This window comes from Montipora capricornis, chromosome 8 (genome assembly GCF_036669925.1).
Source record: "Montipora capricornis isolate CH-2021 chromosome 8, ASM3666992v2, whole genome shotgun sequence".
In the NCBI taxonomy this organism is placed as follows: Eukaryota; Metazoa; Cnidaria; class Anthozoa; order Scleractinia; family Acroporidae; genus Montipora; species Montipora capricornis.
Window position 1 is genome coordinate 29,497,165 of NC_090890.1, and position 20,409 is coordinate 29,517,573.

General features: G+C 39.6%; 1 protein-coding gene across 1 annotated transcript in view; it reads left to right on the plus strand.

Annotated features, from left to right (window-relative positions):
• LOC138059128 (receptor-type tyrosine-protein phosphatase S-like) overlaps window positions 1–16,292 on the plus strand; it is a 23,303-nt gene extending 7,011 nt beyond the window's left edge. The window contains exons 6-18 of the mRNA XM_068904663.1: window positions 148–184; window positions 1,212–1,309; window positions 3,119–3,235; window positions 4,091–4,245; window positions 5,264–5,399; window positions 6,520–6,669; window positions 8,134–8,233; window positions 8,565–8,641; window positions 9,613–9,744; window positions 9,995–10,150; window positions 10,837–10,991; window positions 12,575–12,710; window positions 15,824–16,292. Coding sequence (XP_068760764.1) covers window positions 148–184; window positions 1,212–1,309; window positions 3,119–3,235; window positions 4,091–4,245; window positions 5,264–5,399; window positions 6,520–6,669; window positions 8,134–8,233; window positions 8,565–8,641; window positions 9,613–9,744; window positions 9,995–10,150; window positions 10,837–10,991; window positions 12,575–12,710; window positions 15,824–15,916 — 1,542 coding nt within the window. The 3' untranslated portion in view covers window positions 15,917–16,292. The remainder of the gene's footprint in view (window positions 1–147; window positions 185–1,211; window positions 1,310–3,118; window positions 3,236–4,090; window positions 4,246–5,263; window positions 5,400–6,519; window positions 6,670–8,133; window positions 8,234–8,564; window positions 8,642–9,612; window positions 9,745–9,994; window positions 10,151–10,836; window positions 10,992–12,574; window positions 12,711–15,823) is intronic.
• The last annotated feature ends 4,117 nt before the right edge of the window (window positions 16,293–20,409 follow it).

The window sequence follows — 20,409 nt, forward strand, 5'->3', positions numbered from 1 at the left end:
CACTCTTATGTCCAGAACTGCACTTAATTAGATGCCTGCCCAATTTAGACATTTTTTTCGCGCTCTACAGTAACATCAAAGAAATATGATACAGCCCTTTTTGCGTAGAATGGCAATATTGTAGTTAATGCTTGTTTCTTTTTTTAGGGATACAACAAACCCAATGCTTACATAGCCACCCAAGGTACGCACAAGTCAAATTGTTTCTCTCTTACCGGGGCGTGGCCCACTTGGATTGGAGGGCTGTGTTTGTCTACGGTGATTCGAATTCAACTTCACCACCTATTTTACATAGTCAAGTGGTTTAATTTTTTTTAACATTGTTTCGATTATTTGAATGGTTTCCTTGTATATATACGGTTCCCATGGTTACCCTTCCGGTTTTGTCAGTTGTAACGGATAATTGGAAACGCCAGCTTCACGGTTGCTTAAAAAACCGGCTCAGTCTTATTTCCTCCGTGTCAATGTAAATGTAAATGTAAGATTGAAAACTGCAGTATAAATGAAACATGGACTGGAATTGAAAATGGGCAAAACAGCAGTTGAAGAAAACGTGTTCGTCCTTTGAAACCAACTGAAGTTTGCATGTCATGTCATTCTGTTGCTTCGATAACAAACCTTGTCAGTCCAAATAGAAAAGGTCACAAACAGACGTTTTACGATTTTACCGAATTGAGAATAAATAGGTACGGGTGATGCTGTGAAAGTTCTCAAAACTGGTGAAGCCTCCAGGCGAGTTTAATTTGAGAACTTTCTAAACAACACGAGTATCTATTAAATCCGAATTGCACGCGAAGATCGTACGATTTTTGTTTGTAATACACTTGACATTTTTATCCAGGAATAACTACTCTTGTCTAAACTATCAGTTGTTACGCTTTTACATTTTGTTCATCTTTTTTTAAAAAGTACAGCAAAAGCGCAGTCCGTCATTTTCGTTTCGAGTCGTAAGCGTGCATACTGATGTCACAGAGTAAAATTTAGGAAAAAAGTGAACTTATCGCAGCAATCAGAATCGATTGATTTTGTTGAGTGTATTATGATCACAATAAAAGCAGTGGGTTCAATTTCAACCTCGGTGCCATTTATTTAACTTTAAATTATTCATTTGTTTTATTTTATAAATTTATTTTTAATATCCTTGTCTCAAAATGCCAATAATATTACCTGCTTTTATTTAAGTAATTCCTCCGACTCAATTTTAAATACAGGACCAGTTACTCGAACTTTCCATGATTTTTGGCGAATGGTGTGGGAGAAGCAGTCGTCAACAATCGTTATGCTGACAAATTTACGGGAGAGAAACAAGGTAAGGATGTCATTTTAAAAGAAGGCAGTAACAAGAATGTCAAATCACAGGCAGACAACCCTGAGGATGCGAGAGCGTCACGTTATTTTGAGACAGTTGTAACGGCCGATTCAACTGATCGAGGAAAAGGTTCCATAAAGACATCAAATCGCGATGTTTCTTTTTGAAAATTCATTTTATGGACAGTCAGATAAATAAAGTTCACTTACCCACTATTTTCTGCATTGTTCTGAGTGATTAGATGGTTTTTTGGAACGCTTTGATTTCCCCTTCAGACCCGACGCGTCGTCACATGTGGATGGACAAGAAGTGCAACTTTCAAGACCGCTCACGGCCGAGTCCCTCCAGAATTTAGCCGAATTTCTCCCACTTCCAAAGGTCGCTCGTCTCCAGCCTTGGGCACGTAAAAAGTCGATAATTTTGCTCGCAGCGTGCCAAAAATCATCGCATTTACACGACTCTGAAACCTTAAAATCTTTCTCGATTTTCAAGCTTGATGATGCGGACAGGACTGAGCCATCATTGGAATCAAATTAACCAATCAAAAAGCACACATTTATAATTTTGTCTTTCTTGGGGAAAATGTGTGCTTTTTGATTGGTTAATTTGATTTGATCAAATTCCAATGATGGCTCTGTCCGTACTACGGTGGCTTTAAAGGGACATCAATAAAATCAAGTATTTTTGGATCAAGTATTTTATTCTACAAGTTCGAGTGCGAGTGCGAGTACGAGTTCGGGTTCGAGTTCGTCTAGATTTAGTGGATACGTTATGTGTGGGAACATATATTGAGCTGCTAAAAGCCAGCCAACAAGAAAGCCAGCCAACAGGCTTAGTTTAAATGTTGCCAAAACTGAGCTAATGATTATTGGGTCAAGGCAGAGATTATCTGTCAAAAATGAAGACCTTGAAATAAGAATTGATCGTATCGGATTGACAAAACACGGACTGAATCAATAACAAAATCCCCCCCAAAAGTAGATGGTCACCAGACAACGTGCTGAAGACAGGAGAAGTCGAATTCTGTGCCTTTCTCTCTTATGTAGTCGTCTCCTCATTTGTTGAGACTCGTCCAAAGCTGGGAGACGAGCGACCTTTGAGAGTGGGAGATATGCGGCTAAATTCTGGAGGCACTCGGCCTTGAGCGGTCTTGGAAGTTGCACGCCTTGTCCATCTATATTGTATGTTACGGCGCGTCGGATCTGAAGGGGAAATTGAAGCGTTTCAAAAACCCATCAAATCACTCAGGACAATGCAGAAAATAGTGGGTGGGGGAACTTTATTTATCTGACTGTCCATAAAATGAATTTTCGAAAAGAAACAGGCATTCCAAGTCATTCGTCATGGGAAGTGTGCATTACCTTTCCAGGAATAAAATTGGTATGAACAGTGGGCATGTTAGAATACCAAATTAAAATTTATTTTCTGACGCTTATGAACTATACATATTCCCTCCAGTTTCGTCATTTCACGTCGTTGTCAGGACGACAACGGCCCAGAAATGGACACAATTTTTAAATGCACGTTCGGGGCGTGTGGAGCCATTGTTTTTTAGCTTATTAAACCTTTCGTCCTGTGGCGTTCTTATTTTTGACAGCTTATACATACTGCACCTAACAACCACTATAAGTTGAGCACAATTGTGGTTGTGTGTTTATGTGACAAGGGCACATGTCCTCAGTCAAACTTCGGCCTCGTTACGTATTTCTTTATTTCACCTACGCACTTTCCTATTCCCACCCAAAGGTCTCTATTCTTTCGTACATAGACTTTCTTTTAAGTAATTTTTGTTATATTTCCCGTTTTCAGTTGAAATGCGACAAGTATTGGCCTGATGAGGCACAGGACTATGGGGACATATCAGTGATGCTTGTCAAGTCTGAGCATTACTCAGATTACATAATACGGACCTTTAATGTCAAAAGGGTCAGTCGGCCATCTCTATGTGTCTTATTAATTATTTTATCCAATGCTTCCTACAACTGATAGTTTTTTCGTCTGTCAAACATGTGTTCCTTATGTATCCCTCGTGCATCCAGTACATCCACGTTGGATTGACTGACAAATGATTTAAAGCACTTTCTCATAGATTTGTTTTTAGGGAAAACGCGTGTATTTTTGTAAGTTTACCTGGCAACGTCTTGTTTGATTCTTTAACAACGTTTAATTAATCGCTCCTTAGGAATTGTCAGGATTTAAGTGCTGTAAGCTGTCGGTATATATTATTTATTGCTGCCGAGGGTACGAGGCAACCATTCTAATCCCGTTCATTTGAGAGGTGCGGATTTTTAGATGATATATCTGCGTTATGCCCACAGTATTCGTCGTTGCGCACGGCATGTGATCTGTTTTGCCACCTCTCGGCGGCCACTTACTCATGGTAATTACTAGTTTAGATACATGTGCATAGTTTTATTCGAAATAATGCATGACATTATCCGGTTTTAATTTCTTATTTAATATTATTCTTAAGAATTGTTCTGTCTTCTACTTCTACTATTATCCTGTAATAGCCCATTTCCGAGTTGCTGCATGACTCAGTTTCAAAGCGAATCCTGATGCACAACCATTCAAATGGAAATGAGTTGCGTATTCGTATGCAAATCAAACTCATTTCCCTTACAATAGTTGAGCACCAAGACTCACTTCGAAACCGAGACAAGAGGCATTTCGGAAATGGCCCATTTACACGACCCCACAAGCATCTTACTTTTAACCTTGTCGTGTATGAATAAAGGAAATGATGATAATGATGGTGATAATTAATATTTTACTTTATAGGAGAGTGAAAACGTAGAGCGAGAAGTCAAACAGTTTCATTTCACTTCTTGGCCTGGTCATGGTGTCCCAGAATACCCCACTGGCTTGTTGGCTTTCAGGAGGCGAGTGAGAGCATACCACTCTGCGGATGCTGGTCCAATGGTTGTACACTGCAGGTGGGGAAAAAACAGTGTGCACCTCTTTGAGCTCTCTTTTCCAAAACGAGCAAAAGTATTGCCTGTAAACAATATTCTTGGAAATTCTTAATCCTTGCGTTTGTCACCGTGGCAGTCCATAGAGCACTATTCTCCATAGTGTTCGGGGTCAGATTTTGTTTGTATGTGTAACTTCAAGGACAGGAACAACAATTTTCTTAGGGTCTTTAAAACTCTTTTTTTCCCTTCTTCCTTTCCTTCTTCAATCGTTTTTATGGTGCTTTTTTTAAGAAAAGTAGTCAATTTATGCCAAATACACGTATCTACTATCACTCCAAAAGGGAACCTCCCCTCTCACCGTACAAAGAGATGACGTTAGACCGGAGGAAATTACACTTTTCTGTCCTGTTATTTGAAAGCACTACCGCTTTTGTATAATTACTTGCTATTCAAGATGTATAGTGATATAAAGCCTTGCTTTGCAAATTTTCGAAACAAGCTGGATCTTGGACATAATTTTTCTCGGTTTAAGGTATATTTTTGTTGGAGTGGCGGTTTTCTTTAATTTATCGAGTAATTACGTTTATTTCAAAATAATTGTATTTATTTACATTTACAGTAGATCTGTACGTTATAAAGCTTGTACGAAAACTTTTAGTAAAATGAGTAAAATATACAGCTGGTAATCTATGCAATTCGTCGAAAACTTGCACTCCTTGCCGTTGTTTTGTATGTCTTGCTGCCGGAAACTTGTTACTTGCTTTGAACCAATTAAAACCTGGTTGCGTTGGTACTCTATTTCCATAAGAACCTAGTCGAATCCCCCCGATGATGAAATTGTGCAGATAAGGCGCAAAAATGTGCCTCTTTAGGAGACCCAATAATCGTGGACTTCAGTTGACGATCGTTTCGTTCAAGGAGGCCAATTGCACTCTCATGGGACGGCAACGTTCCTGCAATGCTATAACTTGAATTGAAATGAGGAATCAGTATATGAGCTAACCTTTTTTCTCGTCTGTGTCTTCTTTTCTGCTTACAGTGCCGGTGTTGGTAGAACAGGCACGTTTATGGCAATTGACAGCACATTGGATCGAATCAAAGTCGAGAAAACCATTGACATCTTCAACTATGTGTCTTATTTGAGGACACGGCGCGCAGAAATGGTCCAAACCGAAGTATGTACTTTATTACTTGGATTTTCTTTGTAAGGCCCGAGTCTAGATAATATTTTTCGTTCTATAGTTGGATTTATCCGCCACAAATTTCACTTCCTTCATTAACATGCTGTGAAGGCCAGTATCGCGTTTAAAGTGCCCCTGCGATAAAAAAAGTCACTTCCTTTTCTTCATTCAGATTTTGAAAGTGTGTTTGCTTAACACCTGACTGGCAAAATTTTAAGCTTTGATTTTTATCCAAAGACCGTTTGCTTTGAGTGTAAGTTTTGGATTTCACGGTCCGCCATTACTCACGTTCAAAACTGACCGATTGGACCTCACAGGGTTGGATCCAGGGAAAAGTGACCTAAAAGGCTCACTAGCTTTAAATATCAGCGTGTATTATATATAAATGCAAAACGCGAGTTTAAAAGTCTGAAAGCCCAAAACTGGCATGGAGTACTGCATATTAATTCTGCGGAGTACACACGCATTGAATTCTTAAACTAGTGAGCCTTTGACGTCATTTTCTCTTCGAACCAACTCTCTTAAGAACTTAAAGTTAGTAATGGCGGACCATTCAATAGGAAAATTCCAGTTAAAATAAACAGGTGTCTTTCTGAGATCAAGGCTTAAAACTTTGGTTCCTTAGTGTTTAGTTAACGTAGTTTTGAAATCCAAACAAAAATAAGAATTGATTTTTTTGGTCACAGGGGCACTTAATTTAAAAACTACGACGTCAACGAAAACGTCACCTCAACATTCCATCTCGTTCATGTCGTACAACGTGGGCGAAGTATCCTAAAAATAAACGGTACGAGCAGTTTCAGAGTAAAATAGACAATGAAAGATTCACATTTGTACGCCTGTGCTGTCATCGAAAGCTCAAATTTGGTGATTTCACGTCGTTCTTGTGCAGAGAACCGCAAAAATATCATGCACCACGATTACTTTTCCTCCTTAAACCAATGAAATTGTTGTTTTTGTGGCGTACTTGTTGACGACCGCGTCGTAGATTTTAAAGTCCCTAGATCTTTAACAAGGCAACTTCGTCATCAACTTCATTATTCCATTACACATCTGTATCTCGATAATTTAAATGAATTTGCATTTCGTTTTATTTCTTTGTGGTCGATTCTAGGGCCAATACGCCTTTTGCCACGATGCTGTTTTGGAAGCTGTGCAATGTGGTAACACTCAGATTTACGCTCATAGTTTAAGAGTCACGCTGGATCGCATGGATGTCGTCAGCCAAGAAAATAAAGTGTCACGCTTCGAGGCCGAATTTAAGGTTAGCTCTGAAGGAGGCAGTGTGGCCCAGTGGTTAGAGCGCTTGCCTTGAGATCCTTGAGATCCGGAGATCCCGGGTTCAAGACCCGCTCTGTCCAATCTTTGAATTTGTTCTTGATAGTTCCTGGTAGTCCCTGGTTCAACTTCCCAGCTGCACTTGTAAATAGCCAACTGGTTTGCCTCCGGTCAGTTGGGATTCTTAACAGTTGTTGTTGTGTTCTGTCGTTTCGTTGTGTTTCATTGGCCCTGAAAAGCCCTGATGGGGAGCGGTCAATTAAGTATGTATTGTGTTATTGTATTGTATGCAATTCAGTCATTTGTGGGTGAATTGTGTATTGACAACATCAACTCCTCGTAATGGGAAAATGTTGAACCATCGTCACAATTTCCAACATTAACGACCGAGCTCTCTTGAGTTTCCTTTAGTTAGTAGTATAGCAATCGTAAGTTTTGGTTCTTTGTTGATGGTTCAATAGATAGAAGTTCAGTGTAGGTATGGGTACAAGGGACCATATATTCTGAAACAACCCCAAGAGTTTCAAATAGCTTACTACACAGCGGCCGTGTTCTCACGACCGGTTTTTCAGGTCGCTTCGCGAGTGACAACTGAAAAGTCCTTGAAAACAGTTCCTTTCCCAACTCGCTTAAAGTTAAGCGAGTCGGCAAATTTCAATAGAATTCTCATTAAATTTAAGCCACCAAACCAGGTAGCTTAATTAATTAAGCGAGTTGGCAATTACGTCCGGCCAATGAGGAGTCGCTTGCGGTTTTTCAAATCGGAAATACAACAGGCGTGCTATTTTTATGTATTGCCACTGACGTGCTCTCTCCTCATTTAATCTCACCCGTGAAAACACGTATCATTTTAAAGTCGCTTAATGAAGTGTGCAAACAAATCACTTTCAGGAATATTAAGGGGACAACGGCTGTCGTGAAAACACGGGCAACGGTTATCCATTGATAGAATCCCTTGCGCCCTGCAGGGGCCGGTTCCTGGAAGAAGGAATAAATTATACCAAGTATAACAGTTATTCCAGGGATAAATCTGCTATTCCGACAGAACAGAATTTATTCCGGGAATAAAGATATTCCTGGAATAAGGTACATCTATCCCTGGAATAGAGTTATTACACCTTTCAGGAACCGGTCCCTGGTCCATAATCTACACCCGGCAACATAGTTGGCGTAGCCTTTTACCATTTACGCGTTAATTCAGTTCAAAGATGCATAGAAGAAAAGACGTAAGAGGTCCGTGCAGGACTGTTTGTTTCTTATTTAACACAAGATACACAAAAAAGCGCTTGATCTTGTTACGAGAACCTAGATTTTTCCAGTATGCATGTACACTTTACAAGTATATTCATCATTCCAAGAAGGATATTGCTGCATATTCGGTAGTGTATTTACAAATCTTGGATCGAAATTTTTGAAAATGTAGTTAAGAGTTTATTGCGTCCTTTATTAGACACTGAACAAAGTCAGTCCTGTGCTGAAAAAAGAATGTTATCTCGTCGCTTCTTATCCAGAGAACAAGGAGAAAAACAGGAGCCCGGATATTTTAGCCCGTAAGTAGCTCACAGATTCAAAATTCCAAGCAAAGGTCAGGGAAGAATTGGAAGATGACGATCGAGGTTGAGTTGAAGTTGATTATTGATTTGATTTTCTTGATTGTATAATTTTATGCAAGTTCCGAAAGGTTAAATTTTTTTGTTAGAGCACGTTATGTTTGGGTTTGAATACTGGCTGACCAAAATATGGCTTGTAAGAACATTCTTGCTGTGTGCTAAACATATGCCTAAACTAGAGCTTTGTTTTCGTCTATTTATTTTAAACACTATTCTGACCCAAACATTTTCTTTTGTTTTGGTGAAAGAAATTCCCCCCTTGTTTTTGTAGCTGATTTTTCTCGTGTTGTGTTGACTGCGATTGATGACAATGAACCCACTTCCTACATAAATGCTGTGAATATACCTGTGAGTAGTTATGGCTCATTTATTAATGATCCAATTTGTCAAAACAGTTGGTATGGCACATGCATCCCATACGAGCCCTACCTATCCAGTCCAACGTCAACGTAATACCAAACCCTTACTCCGGCTCACAAATTAATTAGAAATGGGAAAGAAAGAACTTTCATTAGCACCTCCCCACAGAATTAATGCGTGCAGTTGTTTCTTTGGCACTATAAGTTAGAGAGCTTACCAAAAGACGTGTTTCACGACTGCTTTGCCTCGATATATAGTTGACTTGGTGTGCGGCATCGAGTCGTGGTTTTAGTGACGATTTACTAGAATACTCAAGTCTACCTTTGAACTAATTTCATTGTTTTACTACGCTAGAGATTTGCTTTAAATATCTTGCAGCGCTTTTCACTCTCCTCATGAATTTGCTTGGCGTAATGATTGCGTAATTTCACTGTCTGCGTCTGTTTTGACTGGCTAAAGTAATCAATTTCTGGTCTTAAGGCAGCTAAGTAAAAACATCTTTACTTTGAGCAATAACAATGGTAGCTAAATATTGGAAAAAAAGCAAATTGCCATCAAATGTTTAATAGGTAAGGTAGGTAAAGTCTGCATACGGGCCAAGTGACCCATCAAGCCGGAGCGTATCCCGGTTTCCATGGCATGAAGCGACTAGGAGTATTTCTACTCCCCCCCCCCTTCCTGGATGGGATGCCAGTGTATCGCAGGGTTACCCCCAGCATTACGCCGGTACCCATTTATACACCTGGGTGGAGAGAGGCACCGTGGGAGTAAAGTGTCTTGCCCAAGAATACAGCACAATGTCCCCGGCCAGGTCATAATGACTTCTAGTTTAGCGATTTTTGACCAATCACATTTAACAGCGTAGCCCCGCGAAGGCGGTGTTATCACGGTATGAAGTAGTAGGACGATGAACTAAAACAGTGGTCACACACAACATGAATTTTCCTTTCTTCCCCTAGGGCTACAAACAGCAGCATGCGTTCATTTTGACACATTATCATCTGACACCAACTGTCACGGACTACTGGCTCATGATCTGTGAACAGGAGTGTTCGTGTGTGGTGTTGTTTGATTGTAGTGAAGAGGACGGGGTAAGGCATTTTGTATGTCAGTGGTGTAGCAGTGTAAAAGTGTCCTGTGCTTGCATCTTATAAGGTTGAAAGTGTCACCAGCGGAACAAAGCACACTCAACTCCAAACAATCTCTTGAATGGAATACCAAAGAAAGTAAACCGAGGCATGAAAATGAGACGGGGCTGTATCATTTGATATCTTTTTTTTGTTTTTGTCTTTTCTGGTGTGTGTCAGTTTAGATCGTAATTGGGCTCTTAATGTTTTTCAGGATTTCCCTCTGTTTTGGCCAGAGAATGAGTCAACTTATGACGACATGATTACAGTTCACCGGTTATCTGCAAGTAGCAGTGGCGTGGACAACCTTAAGGCAAATTACGATCAGGCACAGATCGCTGAGAAGATGTTTAGAGCAACTGATCTGAGGGTGAGTTACTTCATGAGGCAATTTACTTAACTACTGGGTTATGCGTGACTGTTTCTCTCTTTGTTTCTTTGTTTTTCCCCTTTCTTTCTTTCGACTTCGCAAGGTAATTCTTAACTACTGGTTAACACATGGCGTGTTTCTTTTTTGTGTTGGTCAGTACGCTTCATAGACCACTTTAGCTTGTGCCTTTGTTTTCCTATTTCAGACCACGTGATGTTCCCAGGGGTATTTTCCTTTTGTGTTTTCATAAGTTATGCGTGCATTTACACCTGCATAAGACGACATTTTAAAGAAACTGTTCCCTAGAGTAACATCACGTGGTCTGAAATAGGAAAACAAAACGCATGACAGTGCATGACAGCACTGGGAATCTCACTTAATTGAAACGTAATGCGCAAAAATCGGTTATTTCTTTTCCCAAAAAAAGTGAGCATGTACTTTTTCCCTGGTGGGAGAGGCAAAGTAAACGAAGGCACATTCAAAGTGTGGTTTTGCCATTTAAGTGGTCTTACGAAGTATCCCTTTTATTTAAGCTGCATACTAACATTGAAGCAACTGTTAAGTTGATAATGAACTTTTTCATGAAAAAGGCACTGAAGTTTCTCACCACAACATTGAACGATGTGCCCACATAAAAACAAACAAACGAGCGAATAAGGATTTTTTTCCTTCTGCGGCGAAACTAGACCCCGGAAACCAGCCTCCGGATCAAGATGTTCCAGTACAGCGGTTGGATGGAGGAGGATAAACTCCCACGGTGCTCAGCTCTGATCACTCTCATTGCTAAAGTGGAAAAGTGGCAACAGCATTCAGGCAACGGACCAATCACAGTAATCTGCAGGTTAGTGGCAAATCAAAAGTACTCTACGTAAAATCAAGGGAAAGCACGGTTTTGACCATATTATGTTGAACTATTTAGTGAGTTACTACGAGTTTATGAATGATGTAACAAAGTACCGGTGGTAGGAAAGTGTAAAAGAGAAATGTGGCCTTCGTGCTAATGTCAGTTTCTTGTTTCTGTGTGTGTGTGCTCTGTCTAAAGGCAGATCCTTCGTCACAGTTCTTGTTCAATGGTGTAACTCTTGAACGCTACGTAATGGTCGCCATCCTTTACGCTGTCCAACATTCCTGTCTGTTCGAGGTCTTCCGGGAGGTTTCTTTCCTTCCCGCATACTCCCGTCAATTACTAGCGGGAGAACTTCACCATGCCGTACGGTATGACCTATCTATCAATCATATGATAGCCATTTCCTAACTGACGCGTCGCAGTACGTCTTTATACCAGTTTAATTTTCGCGTGTGGCTTATAGCCAGGGAAGAAGAGCAAGGGTACGCATGTAAGTATGCATTTCTGGACATTATAATAATATTAAGGATGGTGCTTACTAATTCAAAGGTATTATGGCCCCGGTTTATGACTATGCAGGAAATGTAGATCTTAACAAGTGTTATTGAAATCCAAAAAGAAAATTGGGGGTAACCACGCATTTTTCAAAGATAATTCATGAATAATATTTGCAAAAAACTTTAAAATACAAAGCAATGTGTGGCGTTCTTTATCAAATTAAAACTTAATTATTTGTCAAAAATGCATGGTTACCCCCAATTTTCTTTTTGGATACCAGGAGTACTTACTAAAATCTACTTTCTCCGGATAGTTTTAAACTGCGCAAAAATATCCCTGAATTAGTAAGCATCACTGATAGGAAATCGGAGTACCTCGAGATGCGCAGAACATATGCGCAATAACAATATTTCTAGGCACCGTCCTTAATAATAGTTATAATAATAATATATTTATATGGGTACTGTTTCTGGCCGATACAACGCGCGCTGTGATTGACAAAGATCAGCTATGCGCTAGGGCATTAATCTCCCGTAACGCCCACGGGCCGATTATGGATTATACAAATTAGTTTTCTCTTCTTCAGAACCGTTCTGTTAGCCATATAATATCGCTATCGCTCATTCATTATGGCAAGGCCTCAGTTTCAGATTCTACTGTGAGGACCTCACTCTCGGTTATTAAGCAGTCAATATTAATAACCGTGATAGAGCGAGTTTCAATCGAGTGTCGTAAAACCAAAACCAAAGTAACTACTTTGGCCAATCAAAAAGGAGGGAGACAATCCAGTAAACCAATCAAAACTCGAAGTAATTCCACGTAGCAGCCGACGCAAAGCGTGGGAAAATGTGCACGCGCAAGCCACGATTGATTTTGGTTTTAATTCTGATTGTTGAAAAAATGGCGCGAAAACTTTGAACCCATCACTGAGTGAAGTAATGCAAAACCAAAGCAATTCGCTGATTACTTTCGACACTCAATTGAAAACCGTTTTTTTGATAATGATAGTGATAATGATGTTGATGTTGATGGGGCTACCTATATATTTTAAATCGTTATCTTTGTCATTGTTTTTTTAGGGACGGTCTTGGTCGCAGCGGTACATTCTGTGCTCTTTACTCAGTTCTGGAACGTTTAAAAATCGAGCAAGTTGTTGACGTGTTTCAAACGATCGAGGCCATGAGAATTGCCCGCCCTGGACTTGTAAGGACTGCGGTAAGCCGAGGTTTATACTTAAAACGGAACTTGCTCAATTTGATTGTGTTCTGCATATTCAAGTTCATTTCAATTGAAGTTGCTAACGACTTATTAACAAACGGCTCATGTCAGCCTAGACCATATTGCTAACCTTGCGAAAAGTTATTTCATTCCCGTACTTGAGACCACGCGTAGGACGGGTTTGCTGGTTGTGTACTCTGCTCCAAGAGGTTTTTCCCAGATATTGATGTTTTTTCTTCTCATAAAAAAAGAAAAAAAGGAGAAGAAAAATTTGATCTGATCTTTGGTTTTCTTTAGTATGAATAGGCCATTTTCGATATATTAAATAATCAGCAAGAAAGTGAGGCAGTGAGGACAAAGACAACAGAAACACGTGGGAATTCATGTGAAAAATATTTACATATCATTCACTTTCCTTTGTCTTTGTCCTCACTGACTCGCTATCAAGCTGAATTTTAATATATCGAAAAAGGCCTATTGGTGTAATTTAAGTAACTCTCTGGCATCCACAAAATGAAGACAAAAACGATTCCTTTGAGATTAAACGACTTTTTTAGGGCATAGACTATCTTTACCTGCTTTTGGTGACGAGTGGCCATGACATAGGTGCGTTAAAACTTGAAAACGTTGAGTGAACGTTTTTGAGTTGTTGTGTTGTAACTCCGACGTATAAAGTTAAAAAAGATAAGTCGTCTAACCCTTTTGTTCTTGCGTCACGTGGATCGTCTAAAAAATAATTTCGAAAGCATTTGGGAACCATGAGGTGTCAAAAGATGACGTTTATTACATTTTGACTAGAAATCGTTACAAACGCCATTACATTGTCCCTTTAATTAGAACATGGTTACATCCACTCAGCTAATCAGTGTCCAGTATTTGTGTGCTCTGTGGATCTTATTCATAAATGGCGGTCAATTTATAATTCTTTTGTCCAAGTGCAAATTAGCCTACCAAGTCTCGATACCAATCTCGACCCCAGAGCTCTTCTCTTGACTGAGGGAGAGAAGGGCTCTGGGGAACCCTGAAACAATGTGTCTTCTCACTGGTTTTCATGAAGAACAATCAAGAGCGTCTCTAATTGGTACATTCACGTTAGCACGAGGTGTGAGCAGGCGCCGTCAGGTTCAAATAGCCAATAGACCTTTTTACAGATACGGCGGCCATTTTGATTTCTATTGTTTCGAAAGACATTATGGGATGCTCAGGGTAAAATTAATATGTATTTTCCCCTTGGACATCCCATAATAGCTATTTGAAACAATAGAAATCAAAATGGCCGCCGTATCTCTGCAAAAAGGTCTATTATTGGCTATAGGAGCCCTACGGCGCATGTTCTCTTACATAGAGTTTCCCAGCCACCGCGGCTGTGGTGACGAGAATGGTCTCGATACCATACAGTAAATTGAAGAGAATACTAGCTCTAAAACGAGGCTTGGTAGGCTAATTTGCACACTAGCAAAAGAATAATAAGACAGGCGCCATTCATGAATAAGATTTATATCCAATTCTCGGTTTTCACATGACGTCACGACCGCCATGTTGGTGCCCCTAAACAAAAAAAAGGCGGCCATGTTGGTGCCCCGACCAAATCCTCCGGGAATTTAACTCTATTATTATGCAAACGCTTCCTTTTGTTTTCGTTGAAAAACATGGCTGTTGATCACGTGAGTGAAAACCAGCAATAAACTGTCTTGAATAATGTAAAGAGGCGAAGCACAGGGAAATTGTGGGGTAAAATAACTACTCATGAGTAAGCTCTATATAGAACATACTAATAATTCTTCCGTTTTCCTTTGTCTAAAAGCCTAATTAGTATGTTCTATATAGAGCATACTAATGAGTACATGTATATACAGCAGACTAACGAATTACAAGCTTCTAATATAAACAAAAACAACTTGCAGTTCTAACAATAACAATTTTACTTGAAGTTTTCGCTTTACAAAACTTAAGCAAGAGATGTAATCACCAAAATAACAATACCAATTTCGACTTATCAAAAGCGATGTTTCTTGTGACGTCACCTATTTTTATTAAAATGCAAACCAGAACCCAATGACTTCTTTAGTTCCGTGTTCGGCAAATTTGAATATCAAAAGATATTTGACGTCAATGTTTGTGAACAAGAAATATCGCTATTTTGAGGAAGATATAAACGAAAGAGTGGTCTCACAGTACTTTTAATAACAAGAGATGTGGTTGCTGATGATTCGCTAGATGTTTCTTCCTTGCCTTTTTTATGTACTTTTTAAATTTTACATTCTGGCTCCCCTATATATTGGTGGTTGAAGGGCGTCTGAGACAGCTTTCACCAGTGTGCTGCTTGCTCTCTTGTTCGTGCCAACAGCACATGTCTACGCTCTCAAAAGCAAGTAACTCTTGAGTGGCAAGGACGGCCTCAAGTTCCTCGAGCTTTGTATACTGGCTCATAGTCGAAGCAAATGAGCTACCAAAACAACAAAAAATAAACAAAGCTCCAAAGAAAGAAAGCATTGTTATTCGTAAAATTCTACCAACGTTACGGCGACATCCAAAATAACAACCCGATTCCCAGTCGTGAATGACAATTAAAATACGCTCATAAATATAATCGGCATAAAATATGGTTTCTTCGTGGATGTGACCATACTCTAAGACAGTTTGACAATGAAAATTCGTATCCTATGGGACTATAGCGCCTCTCGCATTAGATAGAAGTGTCACTCGGGCTACGCCCTTGTGGCCTTCTACTATGCTCGAAGCACTATATCCCATACAACACTCGCGTTCATTGTCTAACCCTTACGTAGAGTGATTGTTGTTATAGATGGTTTTCACCTGACGTCACAGCAGCCATGTTGATGCACAGAACAATAGAGAAAAAAGTCTTTTTGGAATTAAGACTTATAATTATTATAATGCAGAACACGAGCCGTAATTTGCTATTGTTTTGTGCACCAACATGACCGTCTTATCAGGTGATTGAAAACCACTTATTGTTGTAAAATAGCACTATTTGTTAAAATATCTTTAACCAGTGGTAATGGGCCAGTGACCATTCTACATTCACTAGAACCCTTAAGGGTCTTCCTGATTCTTCATTTCACCTTTTTTTTTTTTCCCTATGGTAGGCGGAATACCGATTCATCCACTTTGCAGTATTGCACTGGTATTTATATCCCACCGACGACTGCGCTAACTTCAATCCCAAAAAACTGGCATGAGGACTTGGTAACCACGCGGCAAAAAAAAAATGAAATTTAGATAGAATGATCAAGATTGAGCAGCGATGCGTTTTAAAGGAACAACTTTTGCATGACAGGATTTACAGAAGCAGATGGAAATTTCTATGGATAATCTCAGAAGTAGAAACACAAGCTAACAGATTGTTTTCTGCTTTGCCGATAAAAGTAGAGTATAATTAGACAATATGTCATCAATAGGAGGTTTTCATGTGACGTCATCGCCGCCATACTGGTGGACGAAAGCAAAAGATCTCTCCAGGAACCCATGACCCGGAGCCTACAACTCTACTGTGTTCGTGTAACGGCGTTTTCACAGACCTATTTATATTTAGATTGAATTTCCCGCGATTGAGACTCCAACAGGAGCCCGATGACCAATTACATGAAATTAAGCTGACGTCATAGGGTTACCGAACCGGTACTGCCTTTGTTTTTTGACCTAATTCCCGGGAAGGACTAGTCTAAAAATAGACCTACTTGTGAAAACGCCGTTTCACAGACGCTGTATGGAAGTTGCACGCTGCAGATGGGCTCCTGATCTCCCATAGACCTTTTTGCAGATACGGCGGCCATTTTGATTCTATTGTTTCAAATAGCTATTATGGGATGCCCAGGGGGCAAATACATATTAATTTGCCCACCGAGTATCCCATAATGTCTTTCGAAACAATAAAAATCAAAATGGCCGTCGTATCTGCAAAAAGGTCTCAGCTTCTTTTGTTCGTCCACCAGTACATTTCTCTATTGTTATTGGTGGTTATTGGTGGTTGAAAACGTCCTATTGTAGGTCCAGTTTTGTAGCGATGGAGAAGTTAAGTTGAGAAAGCGACAAGTAAAGTTTTGTAATTTAAGAGAATTTGAGGTTGAATATTTTCAACAAGGTAGTAGCGTGACACATTCATCCGATTTGTACAGGCTCTTAGAGAGCTTTTTTTTTTCAAGTAGCGCTAGCGTAAAACTGCAGGCAGCGAGAAATGCTCTTTGGAAAGAGCTTGATGAACGAGAAGGCGTGGCTGCAGTGGCAACAGTTTTCAGTACTTTCTCGCATTATTTGCCTAGAGAATATAAACGTTACAGGCTTTGAAGAAGATATCCCCATTCCGCAGTTTGGATACCATATTCCTTGTCGTTAGCGATGATACGAGTTGTTGGTTAATCGTTTCAGGAAGATTTCCGCACACGTCCCTACTTCATTATGCGCACGCTCCTTTGTTTCAAGGAAACAATAGCCACAACAATAGACGTCCTTTGGGACTCTGCCGCTTTGTTCTTTGTTCTTAAGTCTATATGCACTTTAAAAAAACCGGTCGAACGTCTGACTGAAATACGGAAAATAGAACATTTTTTCCTGCAATTTTGGCACTTTTCCTGGGAAAGAAGTGGAGTTTCAAGTAATCGTTTTAATAGGGTTCAGATTCTCAAACATAACAAACAGACCAAATAAAACTACTGTTATCAAAAATTTAATGACTACCTGCTCTATTTTTCGTGAGATTGTTTTCTCTTTCTGTTTGCGAATTCGTCAGAGCGCTGCAGAGTGTATGTTTTCTTCTTTCCTGTATAAGGCACGGCCATTTCAGGATCACGAACGGTGCATTTCGTGGCCTTTTGCATTTTATCGCTCTTTGTAGAGATCGGTGCCATATGCTCAATGATGCTTCCAAGTGTATAACTTTGGTGGAGATCCATGGATGTTCCGGTGCAAGGCATACGTCGTTTCATTCCCCGCCATGTCTTTTCGATGCCCTGCTGTGGGCTTGTTTGCCTGGGGCGAAGAGATTTAGGCGATGGTTAACTAAGAGATGATGTTAGCCCTCGTCTTGAAGGCAATCGTAAGCTTTCCGGCGACAGGTCGCTAAGGCCAATATTTTTTCAAGGAAAGCATACTGCCAGGAAATCATTAGTTCTGGCAAATTGAAGGTTATACATCGCATTTTTTTCTTGAGCATCGTGAAAAAAATCCATCGCCCGATGCACTTTGCCAACTAACCATATTTCCACACAGGTTTTGAACATTTCACGGACGACGAAAGTAAATTGTGTTCTTTGCACAACTTTATGCACCGCTTGGGATCAGCTATACTGATGCAAAGACAATTTCCAAATATTCAAATCTCGCTTTGCCGACGCAAAGTCCCGAAGTACAAATTAGCCGTGTATATATATTCGATTCCCTTGGGTATACGTGTTGTTCTACAAAACAATAACGCGAATGCATAATTAATTTCTTTCGCGTGCATAATAAAGTAGGGACCTGTGCGGAGATCATTCCATCGTTTCTTTTGTGTAATCATAGTACACTACTAACTATGGTGTAATCCAATACTGAAAGGTATCGTGATATCCATGAATAATGATGCCATGAATGGAAAATACAAGCACAACGATTCTCAATATTGTCAGCTGTGTTGTTGTTGGATTGTTGTTGTTATGGTCCTCTCTGGATTGAAAGTAAGTAAAAACAAGTATTTAAAAAGCTCTTATTTTAAGCCTATGTAAAATTTAAATTAAATTAAATTGTGGCTTTCTTTATAAAGTATATGTAATTTCAAAATAGTAGGAGTGCCACATTCTGGATCATCTATGAAGTATTTCATATTGATCAATTTGTGTTGTTGATTAGTATTTGTAATAGTTTCGTATTTTACAATTACGTGCCAGACAGAAGTTTATGAACAGTGTAAACGTTTCAGTCCGGAGTTGCTAATCGGAATTTCTAAGCGAAGGGCGAGTTGCGTTTGATTTACCAACGGTATATTTAAGGTGCAACTTGAATTCAAAACTATTCCTATTTCAGCTTTCCGTCGTAGTAGCAACCTCCAAAACTACCTTGTTCGTGCCAAACTACACGATCCCACCGTGCAAAAAAATCAACTTCGGGCTTCTTAACGATGTGGCAATAACTGTTCTACATGCACCTATATTACTGATGGACAAACTAGTTACACATTCCATGCCACAGGCGAAACAAGACACATAACGCATAACATCAACTGCAATTCAAAAGATGTCTTCTACATGGCACAGACGAGCACCGCAGACCAGTCGACAAACCAACCAACGTCTCCAAGCCTACCACAGTTTCAGAACACTTCCTCACTAATAATCACACCACCAACGACATTTCACTTATTCCACTCGAGCTCATTCATTCCAATCGTGACAGTGTACGCAAAGCAAGAGAAGCATATTTCGTAAACATAGCGAACACTCTTAAGCCTTTAGGTCTTAATAAGAAAGATGAAATTTAATCCACCTTTTCCTTTAAATTTATTTACCGCTATACAATTTCTATTATCATTTATTATTATTATTATTGTACCGTATCCATTAAGTCCCCTAAAATCCTTATCTTTAGGGCTGTATTAAATCACACGCCGTATCACTGTTGAAATTGTAACGTCTTTGTTAACCGTGGTCATTGCTTGTAAAACCCTGCATGGTGAAGAAAGGCAGTGCCTTTGGAAATATTGGCTTTTTTCCATGTATTCCTTCACCGTTATATCAGCCGTGATATTTTAGCTTTTTATAGATAATATTTAATTGTCAACTGTATTTAGCGATGGCACACTAACTGGAGACCCCGTACATAAATCAAATCATTATTAACTAGACACTCCATAAAGCGTACACTGGGTTGCCTCTGGTACGTGTTACACAAAAACAGAAGGCACTAAATTGGGTGGTGGTATTGAACTGTAGCGTTCCAATTAATTTTTTCAAGTGAGGGGCCATTAGTAAAGGAAGTGAAATGTAATGATAAGACTTTCACTGATCCGAATCAAATATGTGAAATCTTCAATGAACACTTTGCAAGTATAGGGCCCAAGCTGGCAGAGGAAATACCTGCCAATGTGACTGGTCACTCGCATCTTGATTATCTAACAATTCAAAATCACGAGCACAGTTTTCAATTTCAAGAGACCAATACATCCGCAGTGTTTTCCCTTTTGTCTAAGCTATGTAAATCTATGGCTACTGGCTTAGACAGGATATCTGCCAAGCTGCTTGGTGTTTGTCCTGACTTGATAGCAGAATCATTGTGCGCTATTTCCAATAGATCTATAAATACAGGCATCTTTCCTACCGACTGGAAATGTTCGAAAGTCATACCACTCTTTAAAAAAGGAGAACGCAGGGACCTGAACAACTACCGTCCAATTTCAATCATCCCGGTTGTTGCTAAAGTTTTTGAGAGAATAATATATAATCAGGTTTATGCGTTCCTAGTGGATAATAATTTGTTAACAAGTAGCCAGTCCGGTTTTCGAAGCCTTCACTCAACGGTTACAGCTCTTTTAGAGGCCACTCACTGCTGGGCTTATAATATTGACAGTGGCAACGTGAATTCAGTAGTATCCACGTAAGGTGTTCGATTCCTTCTCTGTCTTTGTTGAACCCATAAGTTACCAGAAAATTTTCCATTTGGTTTCAGTGTTGTACATAACAGCACATTTGGTAAAATATTAGAA